Consider the following 18749-nt stretch of genomic DNA (forward strand, 5'->3'; position numbering starts at 1 on the left):
TCGTGAAACAACCAGAATGTGCCAGAAGACACGGCAAAGTAATTTTGCTTCATGATGATGCACCATCACACACTTCAAAACTAGTTAAAGACACGTTAAAAGATCTTGCCTGGGAAGTAGTAACCTACCCGCCACATTCACCAGACCTTGCTCCTTTAGATTACCACTTGTTCCAATCAGTGGCACACGAACTTTCTGAGCAGCACTTCAAAACATATTAAGAAGTGGAAAATTGGGTCTCTGAATGGTTTGCCTCAAAACAAGAAAAGTTCTATTGGGACGGTATGCACAAATTAGCTGAAAGATGGGGGAAATGTGTAGCTAGCGATGGACATTACTTTGAATAAAGCACTTTTGATGTTTCTCTTGAAATTATCGTGTTTTCTTTGATTACAAATCCACATTATTAACCGGTACACCTGGTACAACTGACCTTTTTTAGTCTTCAGTCTTTCTTTTCTTTTTTTTTTAATAATGTTCCTCTTAGGTATCTTAGATATGTACAAATAAGTTAAGAATGAATGTGAATATTTAAGCTAACAGGGACTATTGCTTTCCAAATTCTATGTAGTACTGCACATATAATTATAGAATCTCTTTAACAAATTAAGTAGTTGACCCATTGGATAGATTCACCAGTGGTCCCATAAAATAGCTAGCAGTGCAGTATTGTGTACATTCTCTGCTATTCACAATGAAACTGTATGCAAATTCTCAAGTTAAGTCAAATATTACTTTAAAAGCAATCAATAATGTCATATAAAATCAAATATATTTTTTAAATAAATAATAATTATTTGGGTCAGAATACAAATTAAACATGAAAAGACTCATAATCAATTATTGTTTACCCTCAATATTAAAATAAACATGGCTGTAAGCGCACAGAATCTTGAACAAAGTAGCTATTTATGAATGCATAAATCAAAGAGCCACAAAATAGGTAACCCTCAGTTTACCACAAAGATTCCATTGCCCAGCTGGTATGCTCAGTGGTTGATTCAGGAGGTTATGAACTAGGAGGTCAAGGTGGATTCCTGGACAGTGCACATGCCCAGGTTGCGAGCTCGATCCCCAGTAGGGGGCGTGCAGGAGGCTTCTGATCAATGATTCCCTCTCATCAGTGATATTTCTCTCTCCCTCTCTGAAATCAATAAAAATATATATTTTTAAAAAATTAGGAAAAGAAAAAAGAACCAATAGACCCAATTTTAGGTTCTGAATATCTTTTCTGAGCACCTTTATTTTAGGTTTGACACTTCATAACTTTTATTTTTCTTAAAGGTCTTACAAAAACCACACAGAAAACTCATTAAAAAAAAAAAGATGAAAACTTTATCTACTAATTTCCACAAGGATCTACTGGATCCTTTTATAAATCTATGATGTTTTATGGGATCTTGGTGATCTTGTCTTTCCTCTATCTTGAAACATTTTGCTATTTCATCATTCTTGGAATTATTTCATCATTACACTTAGCAATTATTCCCAACTAATGCTAAAAATGACTAAAATAGTAAGAATTTGGAACAATAATGGCATGCCTAGAAGGATGATACAATAAAGTATCCTTTTTTCATTTTCGTAATGTGTCATCTAAAATATTACATCATAGTTCAATGAAGTTTAAAAAAAGGATCAGACTCTACCTTTGGAGTCTACTTTAGCCATCACTAATACAGCTGAAAATTTAAAATGTCATTATTTTCCATCCATAATAGGAGAGAAGAAAATTAAGAGGAAGATGCTACACACTTGTTAGATAAATCAGATTTTTGCAGAGACCAATAGCAGTACCTTAGACTTTAATGACAATGGTAAAACTGATCATTTAAAGTGAAATCTCAGACTATGAGTCTTTAGATGATATACTAGTGAGGGGTAGGGAATTTTTTTCTGAAAAGGGCCATTTGGATATCTCTAACATCATTCGAGGGCCATACAAAGTTATCAACTTAAAAAATTAGCCTGCTATATTTGGTTAAACATTTAATTAACTCACCCCTAATGCCTCGACAGAGCCAGAGCAAATAATTTCATGGGCCTTACATGGCCCTCAGGCTGGATGTTCCACACCCAATAGTAAATGAATTTTATAGAACTCAAGAACTAATAAATAAACAATATATTTCTAAGGATATTATATGGCATTCTTATTCACTTAAGTCATTCAACAGAAAGGTCATTTGAATGTATGGCAACTGATGAGCAGTTCTTGCAGTCTGAGGATGTTGACCATTTCAGGTATATAAAAATTAAAAACCAGGAAAATATGGGGTGAAAATGTAAATTTGCTGTATTTAAGTACTTTCTAAAATTTCTGATAAAGTTGTTTACACTATTCCTTTATCCTTACTTCTCTAAATTATTTACAAAGTGATTAAATATATATATATTTTAAAATTCAGTGAAGTCAAGTGGTAAATGATGCTGACTCTTCTTTCTGATATACCAAGAATTATGATGGCAATTTAAATATTAGTTTCTAATACTTCAGATGAAGTATTAATATAAACAAGAATTCCAAAAATATAAAAACTTAATAAAATAACTATTTCTCTTTTTTAATATTTTTTTTATTGATTTCAGAGAGGAAGGGAGGGGGAGAGAGAGGTAGAAACATCAATGATGAGAGAGAATCATTGATCGGCTGCCTCCTGTATCCCCTCACTCCCCCACTGGGGATTGAGCCCCCAATCTGGGCATGTGCCCCTGACCAGAATCGAACCTGGGACCCTTCAGTCTGCAGGCTGACGCTCTATCTACTGAGCCAAACCAGTAGGCCATAACTACTTATTTCTATTGTAAAAGTATATGGTTCATATGTGGCTCAAAGCAGATGTTTATGTCAGAATGATTCTGATGCAAGAATACTAACTCCAAAAAAATACACTATCTTAATTGATTCTAAGATTATTTCTTTTTAATGAACCTATTAATATGCAAGAAAATCTCTAAAAGAAAACAGAATTAGCAAACATTAAAGGTACTAAATTTCTCTTACACTATAATCTGATTTACATCAGGGACTTCAAAAGTACAAACTTGCATAACTCCTCTGAACAGAAATTCTAGTTAGTTTTGTCAAGAGGTTCCTAACCCACAAAATAGAAACCACATACGCTGTAACTATAAGTAAATCATAATGTAACCATTGTTACTACTGCCAATCTAACCTAAATTAAATAGCAAAGGAAGTGGTGAGGATTTGAACCTGGGATATATATCAGAAGAGGATCCAACTAGCTAAAGGTTCAATCGCTATTGCCCTAAAAAAATGGTTGCACCAGAATATTTAGTGTTACAACTATTTTCAAATTTTATTCATTTTCTTTCTCTTCCTTAAACTGCTCTTGTTTTTTCTAAATTCAATTTTCAAAATAAATTAATATTTTCATTTTTCTTTGCATAAGGTTGTTTCTTCTTTACCCTTTCATTAGTGCTAACATACATATACACAACTAGCTCACAGCATAGCAATAATGGTTATGCTCTGAAGCCAGCCAAGGGTGCTCATTCTAGTCTAAACATCTGCAGTCAGACAGCAAGCCAGTAGTCTAAAATCAGCACTGACAGGAATCTTCCCCATATACTAGAAAACTATTGTCCCACTCCATTTCACTGAATAAATGCAGCCTGTTCATAAGCTTGCTGCTTTCATTGAATAAAAAAAAAAAAAGTGTAACTCAATTTAATGATTGCAATCAATTTTGCCTTTATCCATGGCACAAACAACTGTAGACTAGCACTGTGTTTTACAACTTTCTAAGCCTGTTCTTATGTACAAAAAAGTACAAAAATAACCAATGGACGATTGCATGTATAAAATGCTATAAGTAATCCACATTTCAAATATCTAGTTTACAGAATAATTTATAAAATTCTAAAAATTTACAATCTTAGAAAAATGATTAGAATGGAGAAGTGCCTTCATAATATTTATGATTAAGATGTTAAAGTTGTTTTGTTAAAATTTACTTTTGAAATCACATAGGTACACTATTAAATTCTGGGTCATTCTACTACATCTATGCTTAAAATAAACATTAGTATTTGCTTCTTTATTTAATTCAAATGTTTCAATTTCTTACTTTCAACAAGTCCTGAAAATAAGTCAATTTACACAAAATAATATCCCATTAGAGAGACTTGTTTTATAGTTGACAAAAAGAGAAGCTTTTCTAAGTTTTGTATCAGAAGACCTAAAATCTAAACCAGTATTAGGGTATACTATGAAGTATTCTTCAGAAGAACTATTCTCTTAAAATAAGTAATATAAAAGTAACAAACAAATTTTGAACACTTGAGTTATGTATGGTACAAGAAACTTCACTCCTTAAAATGCAATGTTAGAGCACCCTCTGCTGACTAATCAACTCAAATCACTCTTAAAAAGAAACCCACTAATATCCTTACATTTGAGTTAGATCAGCCCTTTCCTCTTCCCAAGTGATTTTAAAAAGTTAAACAGACAAAAAACTGTAGAGGCTAAAGCATCAATCAGATAAAACCTCCTTGGAATCTCTCTACAAATCAACAACATATTAAGTACTCATTAAGTGTATGACACTGCTCTTAAATATTCTGCTATTCTAATCTGGACAAATTAACATAAGCAATTAGAAAAAATATATAGAATTGGAGAAAACAACTGACAAATAGAATATCAGCAGGTGTCGTGGAAAGAGCCCTGAACTAAGAGTCTCAAAGTCTGGTCCTACTTGCTTATTTGCACAAGTTATTTTATTTATTTTAGCTTTCTCAGTTTTCTCAATAAAAGACACTAATTTAGATTCATCCATTCCTTAAACAAACATTGACTTAGCATATCTCACATGCTACTGCTTAAGGTACAAAGCCCCAGCTTAAGCATATCATGCAGATATTTAAACAATTATAAAAACAATAAGTACAAATGGGAAAAGGACTTGTAAAGAGAAAAGGAATAGCAATTCATGCTTTCTTTTTTTAAAATAAGTTGTCTAAACTGGTGTTTAATTTACTTTCTCACTTGAATTTATTTAAAACTCCAAAGAATCCTAGAAATAAAAGCCTAATATGCAAATAGACCGAACAGCAGAACAACTAGTGGAACGACCGGTAGCTATGATGTGCACTGACCACCAGGGGGCAGACGCTCAATGCAGGAGCTGCCCCTGGCCGGCAGGCCCCAGGCCAGCCAAGGTGGGTGCCAGGGGGGGCCACCCAATCATCCTGCCAGTCACCATGCAGAGGGAGGCGACCAACAGTGGTAGCAGGGGAAGGGGGGGCCAGCGCCAGGCCAGCCAAGGTGGGTACCAGTGCCCCTCCTCCACCCGTCGCCCCGCCAGTTACCCCACAGATCGGCCTCGATCGCCAGCTAGGCCTAGGGACCCTACCCATGCACCATTTCGTGCATTGGGCCTCTCGTCAAGTATAAGAAAGATGCTATCATCCTACTCAAATAAATGTTCCTCTATTCTTAAGATACTTGTATGGTCTCAAAAGCCCAAGTCCTAGAAAGCTTCAGTAGTAGCTGCTGCAATGATTACCCTATCCTATGAGGCTTACTGCTTAATTAAATGCCAGGTATTTACTGATAGCCTATTTCCAGGAAGATAATTCTTTTAACACAGGAAAAAACTGCTATTGTTGGGAACAATGAGAGAAAGGATCAAGACTTAGCCCAGAAGTCCTAGATTATACTCATGCCTCTGAAAGTTATTCATTCTTTATATGGAGTACCTAACCATACTAAAGGAAAGTGTACCTAAAGCCATTAAATACAATGAGCTTACAGCAAGCAAGACATAACTATGCAAGTGGTAGCATACATAAAAAGTTAACACCCCAAAAACTAAAATGAACAAAGATTCATGAACACGATTACTTTCATATAAGCTCTCTAAAAGGGGAAATAATTTCACTGTTTAATAAAAGACATTCAAAGGGATAAATACTGACAAAGTAGGAACATGATATATTTATGCCAAAAATATTACTCTGTATTAACAGTGATATATGGGCCCAAATATTATTTATTGATAGCATATGTAGAATATAAATCAATAGAATACAAATGATATCAAATACAAAAATAGCCTCCACACAGGACAGATTAAAACAACATCTTACGGATGATAACTTAACAATCATTTACTATAAAAGCTAAATTGAGGTTTCCCATCTTTTCTAGGATTTCTCAATTGGGGGGTGGTTTTACACCCCACGAAAAGCACTATTATCATGACTAGAGGGAATGTTTATTGGTGCTAGTAGGTAGAGGCAAGGGCTGCTGCTAAAAATCCTACAATGTACAGGGTAGCCCTCCCCCAACAAAGAATTATCCAGGTCAAAGTGTCAATAGGGCCCTTGTTGAGAAATACTGCTCTACAATGGTTAAAATAGCAAAGCCGGGTGTCAATCACACAGATTCTTACAATAATCTATAACAAATACACATAAACAATGCAATTACAATATCCAATTAGAATACAGATAGATCTGTCAAGAACATAGCTATGTCTTATTGTTACTCACCTACAATCTTTCCCCCTCTCTCCTTTCCCACTACTCTCCTGATCCTTGCTCTTATACTTCTTTTAAGCCACCTTCCCATTCCAAAACCTCCAATTCTTCTGAGAAATAAAAAGACCCAGAAAAAAAACACTAATTATCTATCTTGCCTGAGGTCTAGAACTATTCAAGTCATGAATCTGATATATGATCATAAAGCTCAGTAGTATTGGTTTTGTGTGGGGGGTTTTTTTAATCCTCACCCGAGGATATGTTTCCTCTGATTTTAGAGAGAAAGGAAGAAAGGAGGGAGAGAGAGAGGGAGAGCGAGACAGAGGGAGGGAGGGAGGGAGGGAGGGAGGGAGGGAGGGAGGGAGGGAGGGAGGGAGGGAGGGAGGGAGAAGGGGGAAGGAAGGGGGGAGGGGGGAGGGAGGGAGGGAGAGAGGGGGAGAGAGAGAGAGAGAGACAGACACCAATGTGAGAGAGAAACATCAATCAGTTGCCTCCCATACGTGCCCCGAACCTGCAACCCAGGTATGTGCCCTGACTGGGAATCAAACCCATGGCCCTTCAGTGCAGAGAACAATGCTCCAACACAGGGGTCCTCAAACTTTTTAAACAGGGGGCCAGTTCACTGTCCCTCAGACCATTGGAGGGCCGGACTAGAGTTTAAAAAAAACTATGAACAAATTCCTATGCACACTGCACATATCTTATTTTGAAGTAAAAAACAAAACGGCAAACACACCCGCACGTGGCCCGCGGGCGGTAGTTTGAGGACGCCTGCTCCAACCAATTGAGCCACACCAGCCAGGGCAAGGTCATTATTGTTTTGATTAAAAAAAATTTTAAGGAACTTTGTCATCCTGTCCCAGAACCACCTCAAAATGGTAGAGATGTGACGAGTAATATGAAATATCATCCTATATATGTCTACACTATTACAAAAAATTTACTCATGAGCACAAGGTGAATTCCAAAAGTTCACTCCTTATTTCTAAACAATCCTTAAATTCAGCCACACTTACTAAACACCTACCAGCTTCCTTTTACTTAAGTCACTTTTAAAACTCATTTTAGTAGTCTCATATTCAGAGAATAAGTCCATTTTTAAACTGTTTCTACTCTTCATATTTCATTTATATTTTGATTCAGTTTGTATCCACTTGGCAGCATTTCAACACTTATAACCACTTTTTCATATTCTTCTCTCTGCAATTTCTCCAGTTTCATTAAATATGTTTGGAAGCACAACAAACAAAACTCCCAATAATAGAGGAAGTATAAAATACATCATCTGTATATGGATAAACACAGATTCAGGATTATTTTCAATATAATTCTTAAAAAATAACATAATACCAAAGTTATTTTTCACATAAAAAGGAAATAAATATACTTTAAACACTAAACCAAGGCTAGATAAAATGTGCCTATGGCATAGTGATCAACTAAATGTGGCCATCGGTTTGAAAGATGCCATTGGAGATAATCATGCTTATATATAAAGATCTGTAAAGATAGAAACAAAATTGAATAGTGTCACAGAGTGACTTATTTATTAAGGGGTTTTAAATATATTTGAAAAACAACAACAACCCATAAACAAATATATTATTATACCATATAAAAATCTATTAAAAATGTACAAATCTATCCATCTCCCATGAATCCAAATGGGAGGCAGAAATATTTTCCATAAAATAGTCTAATAATAGTTTAAAATGTACTGTGTTATATGAGCTAGGCCAGTGATTTCTTTCTTTACAGAAGTTTTTAAAAATTGCTTCAGGGCACTATACCTTCTTAAGGTTAGCATATACTCAATGCTTAATAATGCAGAAAAATTCACTCACCATTTCAGTGGCGTGCCTTCATGTTCAAACCATATCTCACTAATGTCTTCTTGTCTCATAACCTTCTGAAAGTGCTTTTTCACTTTGTCAGTTACCAACGTCAAATAACTTACTCTTGGCAAAAGTAACTGAAATGAAAATTTGTAAAACCATATTTATTTACTATTAAAATAAGTTTTTGAATTTTAAGGAAAAACAACCATGTTCTCTGCATTATTTTTAATATTCCACACAAATCAAAGGCTAAAAGTTAAGATGTTTAAAAATTTCTTATGAGATCATTACTTAAAGTACAGCTTATAGCATAAATGCCTAGAATAAGCAACACAAATCTAAGTATATTTTTCTATAATTTCCTCCAAATAAAAGAACAATGTAACCAAATGCCATACTATTTAGGATACTTAGTACTTCAAGCAACTTTAACTTAAAAATATGAATCAACTTTAACTATAAAAATAATTAAACTGTTCTGAGAGCATAATCAACTCAGTCCTACTGAATACCTTGACTGATCAATCAGGACTTCTCAACTGCTCTCTCATGTTTTGAAAATCTACTGTGTATTAGATTAGTTGCAATGGTGAATACCAAGACAAAGACATAATCTGTCCTCTATATGAGGCTAAAGTAGAAGTTTAAAAAATGAGTATTTTTATAACTACTTACAAAAAATATTCATGGCAGCAACAGATCTTTAAAAGTCAACTAGAAATTTTCATTTGATGAACAACAGGGGCCACTACGATACCATGAATAAAAGAATGGCATGATGAGAAACAGTATTTGAGGAACATTCTAGCACTTGTACATAAAAGACTAAAAGGAGACTATAGACAGGCTATCTGTTAAGGAAATATTACAAGAGGAGATGATGGGGATCAAGAAATGGAAAAGTGGGGAAGGTCTGAAGATCAGGCAGAACAGATTTTGATGATTAATGAAGAAATCAAAGAGAGATGGTTAAATGACTGACTTTTGAGCTACACATGTAAATCTTTAAAGTGCAATAAAGTACAAGCTTAAGTATAATGCTGGTTGACTGGTGATCCTACCACTGTCAACTCCCTCAATCCTATCCTTATGTAGGTTGGGCCTTGAACTTTGGAGAGAAGAGTTTGGGAGGGAATATTGGGCTATGTGAAGCCTCAACTGGATTAGTTCGAAAGCCATCACTGTTTTCCTCTACCCCCTCCCCCAGGAGAGGTACTCAGTAAGAAAACATAAGATAAATGAAAGAACAATGGTGAGAATTCATGTCTTTTCCTCCTTTGCAGTATAGTCCCTCTAGCCATTTCTTGCTTTCCTAAGCTTCTGTTTTCTTTTGCTGATAAAATTGTTTTAATACACTTTTTCAGCTGCTTTTGTGTGTCTAACTGCATCTTTTTTCATACTGCTTATTTAAGGTTATGTCTTCTGATCAGTAAATCAAGTAGAACTACTGGGCTGTGAGTATATATACAAAGGGAAATATTCTGGTTAAAGGAAGTGATATTTAATCACTGAAGCTCAAGATAACAGGCTCTAAGTAGGTAAGAGAACATGACAGTGATCCTAGGGACTACAGAGAATGAGGGTGTGGGAGGCATGCTCCAGTATGGAATAGATGGTACTAATACTATGAACAAGCTGTTGGGTATTATTGTGGATTCAAAAGAACATAAGGTCCTCTTTTATAAAGAAACAACTAGAATGTGATAGGAAAGAAAAGAAAAAGGGAACTAACACCAGTATAAGGAAAAGCACTCGTTGTTTACAGGAAATAGTACCACTTCTATTTTATATAGTTTAAATAACTTTCCAAAATCATATTCTATTACATAAATGGCAAAGAAAAGATTCATTAGAGTCAGAAATAACAGCATCAAATATAGGTGTAACATGGACAGTCTCTAAGAAGTTAAAACAGCATGGTAACTTAGCCATTTAAAAATAAATAAATACATATAATCTATCAGTCGAATAAGCTCTGTAACTCTAAACTTTAACTTAAAATGTCTGTTGGACATTTAATAATAATAATAATCTGTTCTGTAGAGAATTATATTAACCTATGGAGATTGTAAGAAGAAAGACATATTAGGACTAATGAGTATGGACATCAGCTCCTGATTTTAGGGAGTATGGTACTACATGCCCACGGTTTAATCAAAGTTGTTGAAAAATTCTCAAATGATTTTCATGAAACAAAATCTTCTTTACAATAAGGAAATGAAGAACATTAGAATGTAAGCTCCATTAAGACAGGAATATTTGTGTTTTGTTCACTGCTACAGTCCCAATGCCCACAACATTATAGTAGGCACAAAATAAATATTTGCTGCGCGAATCAGAGATGTCAAAGGTTAAAGTGGGACAAAAGGCCAAAAACATTAATTAATAAAGAATGCCTCTCCTTAAGATGGAATCTACAGGGAAGTGTACTTAGAATCTTCTGTTCCAAATTGGCCTATGGTAGTAATAATCTATAACATATAAATATCTACAGTAACTCTAAAAAATAACTCTAAGACTTAAGAATGACTATATTAGATACAATTTATCCAGTAAATTTTAAATAAGTATCTAGTAAATAAATAGGTAAAAATGAAAAGAAAATAACGGCAAAAAGACATCATCCTGCCTTGTACATCCAGATTGTACCACTCTTTTTTCATAGGTTCATCTCACTGGTTTACTTTAATTTTTTTAAATACTGGTAAAATATACCTAGCATAAAATTTTCCCTATTATCCATTTTTAAGTGTATAGTTCAGCGGCATCAAATACATTCACACTGTTGTGCATGAACACTATCCATTCTCCAGAATGTTTCATCATCTCAAACTCAAATTCTGTACCTATTAAACAATAATTTCCCCATTTTTCTCTCCCCCCTGGCCCTAGGTAATCACTTTTCTAGTTTCTGTGTTTTGATTTAGACTATTCTAGGTACCTCACAGAAATAGATCATAAGCCCTGGCCATGTGGCTCAATTGGTTCACTGTCACCCCACGCACCAAGAGGTCACTGGTTTGATTCCAAGGCAGGGCACATGCCCTGGTTGTGGGCTCGATCCCCAGTAGGGGGCATGCAGGAGGCAGCCCACTGATGTTTCTCTCTCACTGATGTTTCTCTCTCTCTCCCCCGCTCTCTCACAAATCAATAAAAGCATATCTTAAAAAGTAAATGGATCATAAAATATGTCCCATGTCCCTTCCTGCACACCACCTACTGGGGAGCCCACAATCCAGGCATGTGCCCTGACTGGAAATCCAACTGGCAACCTCCTGATGTATAGGTCGATGCTCAACCACAGAGCCACACCAGCCAGGTTCAAACATCATATTCTGATTCAAAAGTAAACAGACGTAAATAATATATTTTTCCGTTTTTGCCACTTTGACCAACTAGACACATATTTTCCTTTGTTTAGGCACTATTAGAAAGCTATTCAAGGTTAAAAATTTTAATTAAAATAGATAAATCTAGTTTGGAATTAAAACAAAAATGCTATCCTAACCCATATAGAAGAATTAGAGGAAAAATATATCTAACAAATAAAATTCTTCTAAAAATAAACTATGGCCATATTTTGTTTTTAATTACATAAGTTTTTCTAAAGACAGAAAAGAAAATTGTTGAGATTTCCAGCAGTCTGACTTCCCATCGCTCAAGCAGGCGTAGGAGCAGTGCTGCCTCCCAAACAGACAAGTGAAAATGCAAAGGGCAAGCTTTATGAAGGTGAAACAAGGAATAGTCCAGAATCATATAGACATTTTCCACTTTTCCAGAACCTCCTGGGTAAATATTACGTATACATGAGACACAAAAAGAAAAAAACTCAAATAATGACAACCGAGAATGTCTATGCCTATTAGGTGCTATTCAGTAAATAGGCAGGACACTATTATTTTTGACAGATGCTTAGGTTTGGATTATACGTGCACTCAGGAAAAAAAAACACAACCGGCTAAATTCAGAATATATTTGATATCTTTTTTAGAACAGATAATAACTCAAACCACAAGTCTACTTACAGCAATTTATGTTACTAAATAATATCTATACTAATAAAAGGGTAATATGCTAATTAGACTGGGAGACTTTCCAGGAGACCTTCCAGGCGTTCTTCTGGACAAAGCCATGGTGGCGGGGCCAAGGTAGAGGTGGTTAGAGGCCAAGAGGGGAGGGCAGTTGTGGGTGATCAGGCTGGTGGGGGACAGGGCCGTTGGGGGTAAGCAGACCAGTTGGGGGCGAACAGGACGTCAGTGGGGGTCAGTTGGAGGTGATCAGAATGGGGGAGGGCAGTTTGGAGTGAGTAGGCCAGTGGGAGGGGGGGCAGTTGGGGGTGAGCAGGCTGGTGGGGGGGGGCAGTTGGGGGTGAGCACGCTGGCACAGGGGGCAGTTGGGGGCAAGCAGGCTGGAAGGCATAGTGGTTAGAGGCAATTAGGCAGGCAGGTGAGCGGTTAGGAGCCAGCAGTCCCAGATTGCGAGATGAAGTCCGACTGCCGGTTGAGGCCCAATCCCTGTAAACTGGACATCCTTCGAGGGGTCCCAGATTGGAGAGGGTGCAGGCTGGGCTGAGGGACACCCCCCCGCACACACACCCCTGTGCACAAATTTCATGCACCGGGCCACTAGTATTTTATATAATATAGAGTAGCTCATTGACATGTGAAAAAGCATATACATATGTTCATATGTTCACTGAGCTATGATAAAGAATTTGTCAAATAGTTGCTTGGAACCACCTCAAGACGAAAAAATCAAATCTGAATGTATTATTTTTAAAACAGCTTCCTGTTAAAAGAAAAACAGCACATAACTTCTGATTCCATCATCAATATATGCATATGTGCATAAGAAAAACAAAGTCAAGAAGGTCCCATAACAACATGTCAACCGTGTTTTTCCCCCCTGGGTGGTAAAAATAGAGGCAATTTTAATTTCATTTGTTTTGCTGATCTGTGTTTTCTAATTTTCCATAATAAGCAAGTACTAATTGTATAAAAAATGTTGAACAATAGCCTCCAGGTTTTTAGAGTTTTGTTTATAAAAATGAACAAAGTTAGATATCCCATTTGCCACCATCAACATACTTACATAATATGGTTCTGCTTCCCGTTCAGTTATTTCATCCTGATACAGGGTGAAGCAAGTTGGAATTCGACCAAACCACACATCTCGAAGCACATCTTTGTCATCTGTCATTCTTCCAGTGGTTAAAGCAGTACATATAGGCTAAATTCTTTTTTCAACCAAAGCTAAACTGAAAATAAAATGAGGAGCATTAATCAGATCCTTGTAAGGATGAATGACTTGCTCTGAAACAAAGAAAGATTTTAGGAAAAAATAAATGCCCAAATCAGTGCAACAAATTCTAAATGCAGAGCTATTTCTTATTTAAAGGGATCATAGATGTAACCAATTCAAAATTACAATGTAGGCTAACTAATGAGCCACAGCCACAGTGAAACTATAGATACATCATTTTCAAGCCTATCTAAAGTGAACTCTTCACTGATGTCCTAAGGTTCCCAGAGTGCAACACCAACATATCCCAATTATCCCTGCCCTATATATATCTTTTTAAATACATATTTTTATTGATTTCAGAGAGGAAGAGGGAGGTAGATAGAGATAGAAACATCAATGATGAGAGGGAATCACTGATCAGCTGCCTCCTGCATACCCCACACTGGGGATTATCCCTGCCCTATATATATATTTTTAAATACATATTTTTATTGATTTCAGAGAGGAAGAGGGAGGGAGACAGAGATAGAAACATCAATGATGAGAGAGAATCACTGATCAGCTGCCTCCTGCATCACCACCAAGCCAGCATTACAAGAAATGCCAAATGGATTGCTGTAAGAGATTGCTGAGAAGAAGAAACAGAGAAACCTAGCCATACAGAATTAAAATGGCTATAAATAAGTACCTCTCAATAATAACCCTAAATGTAAATGGATTAAATATTCCAATCAAAAGGTGTAGGGTAGCTGAATGGATACAAAAACATGACCCACCTCAAAACAAAAGACACACACAGGATGAAAGTGAAAGGATGGAAAAAAATTTCCATGCAAATGGGATAGAAAAAAAAAAAAGCTGGAGTAACAATACTCATATCCAACAAAATAGACTTTAATAGAATCATGCTAAGCAAAATAATCAAGTCAGAGAAAGATATATATCATATGACCTCACTCATTTGTGGAATATAATGAACAACATAAAGTGATGAACAAAAATAGAGCCAAAAGGAAGAAAAATATTCTAGAATATAATAGAAGTAATCCTGTTATTTGCAGATTTTTAATATTTCCTACCACTTTTGTGATATCATACTATGTTAATACAGTTTTGGTAATATTATTATACTTAAAATCCTTTTATTCTTGAAATATTAATGTTTATTGCATGTAATATTATATGTAAGATCATTTTTCTTGAATAATTGGTATTTATTGCATGTAACATTATCATATTTAAAATCATTTTTCTTGAGATATTAACGTTTATTGCATGTAACATTATTATATTTAAGATCGTTTTTCTTGAAATAAAAATTTTTTTTAAAAAGAGAAAAAAAAAGCCGAAACCGGTTTGGCTCAGTGGATAGAGCGTTGGCCTGCGGACTCAAAGGTCCCGGGTTCGATTCTGGTCAAGGGCATGTACCTTGGTTGCGGGCACATCCCCAGTGGGGGGTGTGCAGGAGGCAGCTGATCGATGTTTCTAGCTCTCTATCCCTCTCTCTTCCTCTCTGTAAAAAAAAAAAAAAAAAGAGAGAGAAAAAAAAACCTAGCTCCAGCCCTAACTGGTTTGGCTCAGTGGATCAAGCATTGGCCCAGGGACTGAAGGGTCCCGGGTTTGATCTGGTTAAGGCCATGTACCTTGGTTGCATGCTCGATCCGCAGTAAGGGGCATGCACGAGACAGCTGATTGATGTTTCTCTTGCATTGACGTTTCTCTCTATCCCTCTCCTTCTCTGTGAAATCAATAAAATATATTTTTTTAAAAACAACAAAAAACCTAGCTCCAGCACTTACTATGATACCTCAAAGTAACTTCTCTCAGTTTTCTCATCTGTAAAATGAGAACATCACTTACCACATAAAATATATAAAAATTAAATTAATACAAGTAAAGTACTTAGAGCTATGCCTATAATACTAAAAGTGTATCTATCATAATTTACATAACAAGTCCATGTCTCAAAAAATGTTTAAAAGTTCTAAAGACTTTAAGAACTAAGAATAATCAAAAGCATTATGTGTATAATGTAAGCAAGAATTAGAAGAGTAAAGGAAAATAACTAAAAATTATGCATTGAACATTGCTAATAACCCTCAATATAAAGTCAATAAACATTTGATCATCTGATATGCCCAAGGGCATACAAGATGATAATGATGGTGGTAACAACTTTTTAAAACCTTAGGTATTACCCAGAAGGTAATATATCCAAATCTACTAAACATACCATGCACTCTCATATCCTTTCCATGGCTATGCTCATGCTGGTGGTTCCTTACCCTAAAGCAGCTTTCTCCACTGTCTTTTCAACTTAGACATCCTTCAGGATCCAGCTCAAATACCCTTTCTTCAATGCATGATTCAGGTAGAACCTGTTTCTTCACTGTACCTTTATTTTCCTCTACTATAGCACTTACCCTGTATAATAAAAGGCTAATATGCAAATCAACTAAACAGCAGAACGACCAGTCGCTATGATGCTCACTGACCACCAGGGGGCAGACGCTCAACGCAGGAGCTGCCCCATGGTGGTCAGTGCGCTCCCACATGGGGAGCACCACTCAGCCAGAAGCTGGGCTCATGGCTGGTAAATGCAGCGGCAGTGGCGGGATCCTCTCCCGCCTCCACGGCAGCGCTAGGGATGTCCGACTGCAAGAGGGCGCAGGCCAGGCCGATGGCTACCCCCAAAGTGCATGAATTTCGTGCACTGAGCCTCTAGTAAGCTTATAATAAAGATTTTTTTTATCTCTGATTTCTAATGTCATATTCTTTCCACCACACCATACTGATTGCCAGTGTGCTTCCAACCCCTAAATGTCCATGGTTATAATGAAATGTTACTTTCAGAAAGGAGAGGAGGGAATAAATAAAATATTAATATATCCTTTAGTGTTCAGAGGAGAATTTTAAAAGATAAGGAAATTGAAGAATGGGTAGAATATGGACAGGCAAAGAGAATAAGTTTACTTATGGCAAACTAGCATCGACAAAGGCAGGAAATGAGCAGAAGCAGTATATGTGCTAACATTTTAGGAAAACTCTTGGTTGGAAGAAGCAGATAATTAAAGAGATGACATTGTGAAAAGTCAATATCACACATAGATCCTGGACAAATCACTTTACTTCACTAAGCCTCAATTTCCTTACCTATATAAAGTCTACCAAGCTATTCTGAAAAAAAAAATCTATAGTGTTTGACATGGTATTGGAAGTGCTGAGAAATAAATTACTATTCTTTTAACATCATATCTGTAAACGTAAACTGAGACTAGATCATGAGGCATACCAAATGGAATATTTTGAGTTCTCAAATTTCATTCAATAAGCCTAGAGAACCTGTAAAGTTTTGTAATAAAATAAAAACAACTGGTAGCAGTGCACAAAAGGAAATTCTAAGTCAGAGAGAATATAGCCGGGAAGCAATCTCAGCAACTAGGGCATATAATAATGAGTGCCTGACCTAGGCTGGTAGCAGTGCAATGAGAGAGAGATATGAGGTCTTTCCAAGGAAGAATAGAAGTTGGTGAAAATCTGGCTGAGGAACAAAGAACAGGACAGAGAAGATTTAGATGCTGACAGCAGACAATAGAGTAAGGTAGGTAGTTAAGGGGTTTGAAATCAGACTGACATGGGTTTAAACCTTGACTTCCACCTATACGCTGTGTCCTTAAGACAACAAATCTGACATCTCTGAACCTCCTATCTGTAAACGGAAGATACTTCTAATGTCAGAGGGCTCTTAGGTGTTTAGCACCTGGTTACCACTCAATAAATGGAAAAGTATTTAATAGATGGTTTCTTTGTGCTTCCATGGTCCCTCTACTTGAGCTTCCTTTCTCTCCTCTTTTTGCCACACTCAATCTTTTTTAAGAGTCAGCTAATTCTAAATAAAGATGATGGATTAAACACCTAAAAAAAAAAAGTCAGCTAAGCAACCTCCAATTTAATTACTTCTACAATAGCATGTTATAATCATTCATTGCAGATAGGTTCATCTTAGCTGTCTCTTGCCTCTCCCTATAGGGAACTGAGAGTTCCTTGAGAGCAGACACTGGATACCTTTGCACCCACAATAGTAGCATAATTAGAACATAGCAGGCTCTCAAATTTTTGTTGAACAACTGGGAAGTACACATAAATATATAAAACTAGAGGCCCAGTGCATGAAATTCATGTACGGGGGGGGGGGGGGGGGGGGAGAAGGAAGGGAGGGCCCTCAGCCCAGCCTGCGCCCCTTGCAGTCCAGGAGCCCTCGGGGGACATCCTACTGCCGGACATCCTTAGTGCTGCCACAGAGGCAGTCATCAGGCTTCTGGCTGAGTGGCACTTCCCTTGTGGGAGCGCACTGACCACCAGGGGGCAGCTCCTGTGTTGAGCATTTGCCCCCTGATGGTCAGTGCACATCATAGCAACCGGTCGTTCTGCCTTTCAGTTGATTTCCATATTAGCCTTTTATTATATAGGAGGATATATAAGTCCAAAAGTTATACTAGTTACTTAAAAAACTTTTCCACTTAAATGCTTTCCCAAACCACTGCAATCACACTTTAATCAAATTTCATTATTTTAGACAAATGCTTTTCCTTCTCATACATACACTACACTATCATCATCATACATCCAATTTGTAAGCAACATTTTGGAAGCACAGAAATCCCAACCCATAAGGCAGTCTACTAGAAGTAAGCTTCTGAAGGGCAGGCGCTACTTCTTGATGACTGTGTTCTCTAGATCTAATTCAGGGCCTGGAACAGAGCAGGTGCCCAATCAACAACATTTAACAAATAGCATAGTGAATATGGCAAAAATATAATGAACAATTAACAGTCCCTTTCACACTACAAACCAAGAAAGGCTAACCAATTACCCGAAGCTATTTTGCTGACAAAATCCCCAACTGCCTAGAAATTACTTAAAATATCAAATGCCTACCAGCAGTAAATTTGTAAACATCTAAAAATAATAATCTATGCTGGTTGATCTCTCTTTAAATTCACAACTAACCTCAAAAGTGGGCCCTAAGTACTGAGCATGGTTCCTCCACTTCCCTAGTCCATTTATTCTCCCACTGTCCTACATAACCATTTCATAACTCTGTTTTCCTCAAATTTTCACATCTCTCATTCCTCACTCTTTCTCAGCTAAGGACCTGGC

General features: G+C 36.5%; 1 protein-coding gene across 6 annotated transcripts in view; it reads right to left on the bottom strand.

Moving 5' to 3' along the window:
- ATG5 (autophagy related 5) overlaps nucleotides 1–18749 on the bottom strand; it is a 122778-nt gene that overhangs the window by 101524 nt on the left and 2505 nt on the right. For 4 of the 6 annotated variants that reach the window (XR_008557226.1, XM_008155160.3, XM_054722051.1 and 1 more), the window contains exons 2-3: nucleotides 13437–13602; nucleotides 8352–8479 (exon numbers count right to left, since the gene is read on the bottom strand). Coding sequence is in view for 5 of the 6 variants with exons in the window: in XM_008155160.3 (XP_008153382.1) it covers nucleotides 8352–8479; nucleotides 13437–13544 (236 nt within the window). In the remaining variant the exon portion in view is untranslated. Of the gene's footprint in view, nucleotides 1–8351; nucleotides 8480–13436; nucleotides 13603–15232; nucleotides 15328–18749 lie in introns of those variants that run through there. The other 2 variants (XM_054722050.1, XM_008155212.3) reach the window with 2 other exon arrangements.

The sequence above is a fragment of the Eptesicus fuscus genome, chromosome 10 (assembly GCF_027574615.1).
Source record: "Eptesicus fuscus isolate TK198812 chromosome 10, DD_ASM_mEF_20220401, whole genome shotgun sequence".
In the NCBI taxonomy this organism is placed as follows: domain Eukaryota; kingdom Metazoa; phylum Chordata; class Mammalia; order Chiroptera; family Vespertilionidae; genus Eptesicus; species Eptesicus fuscus.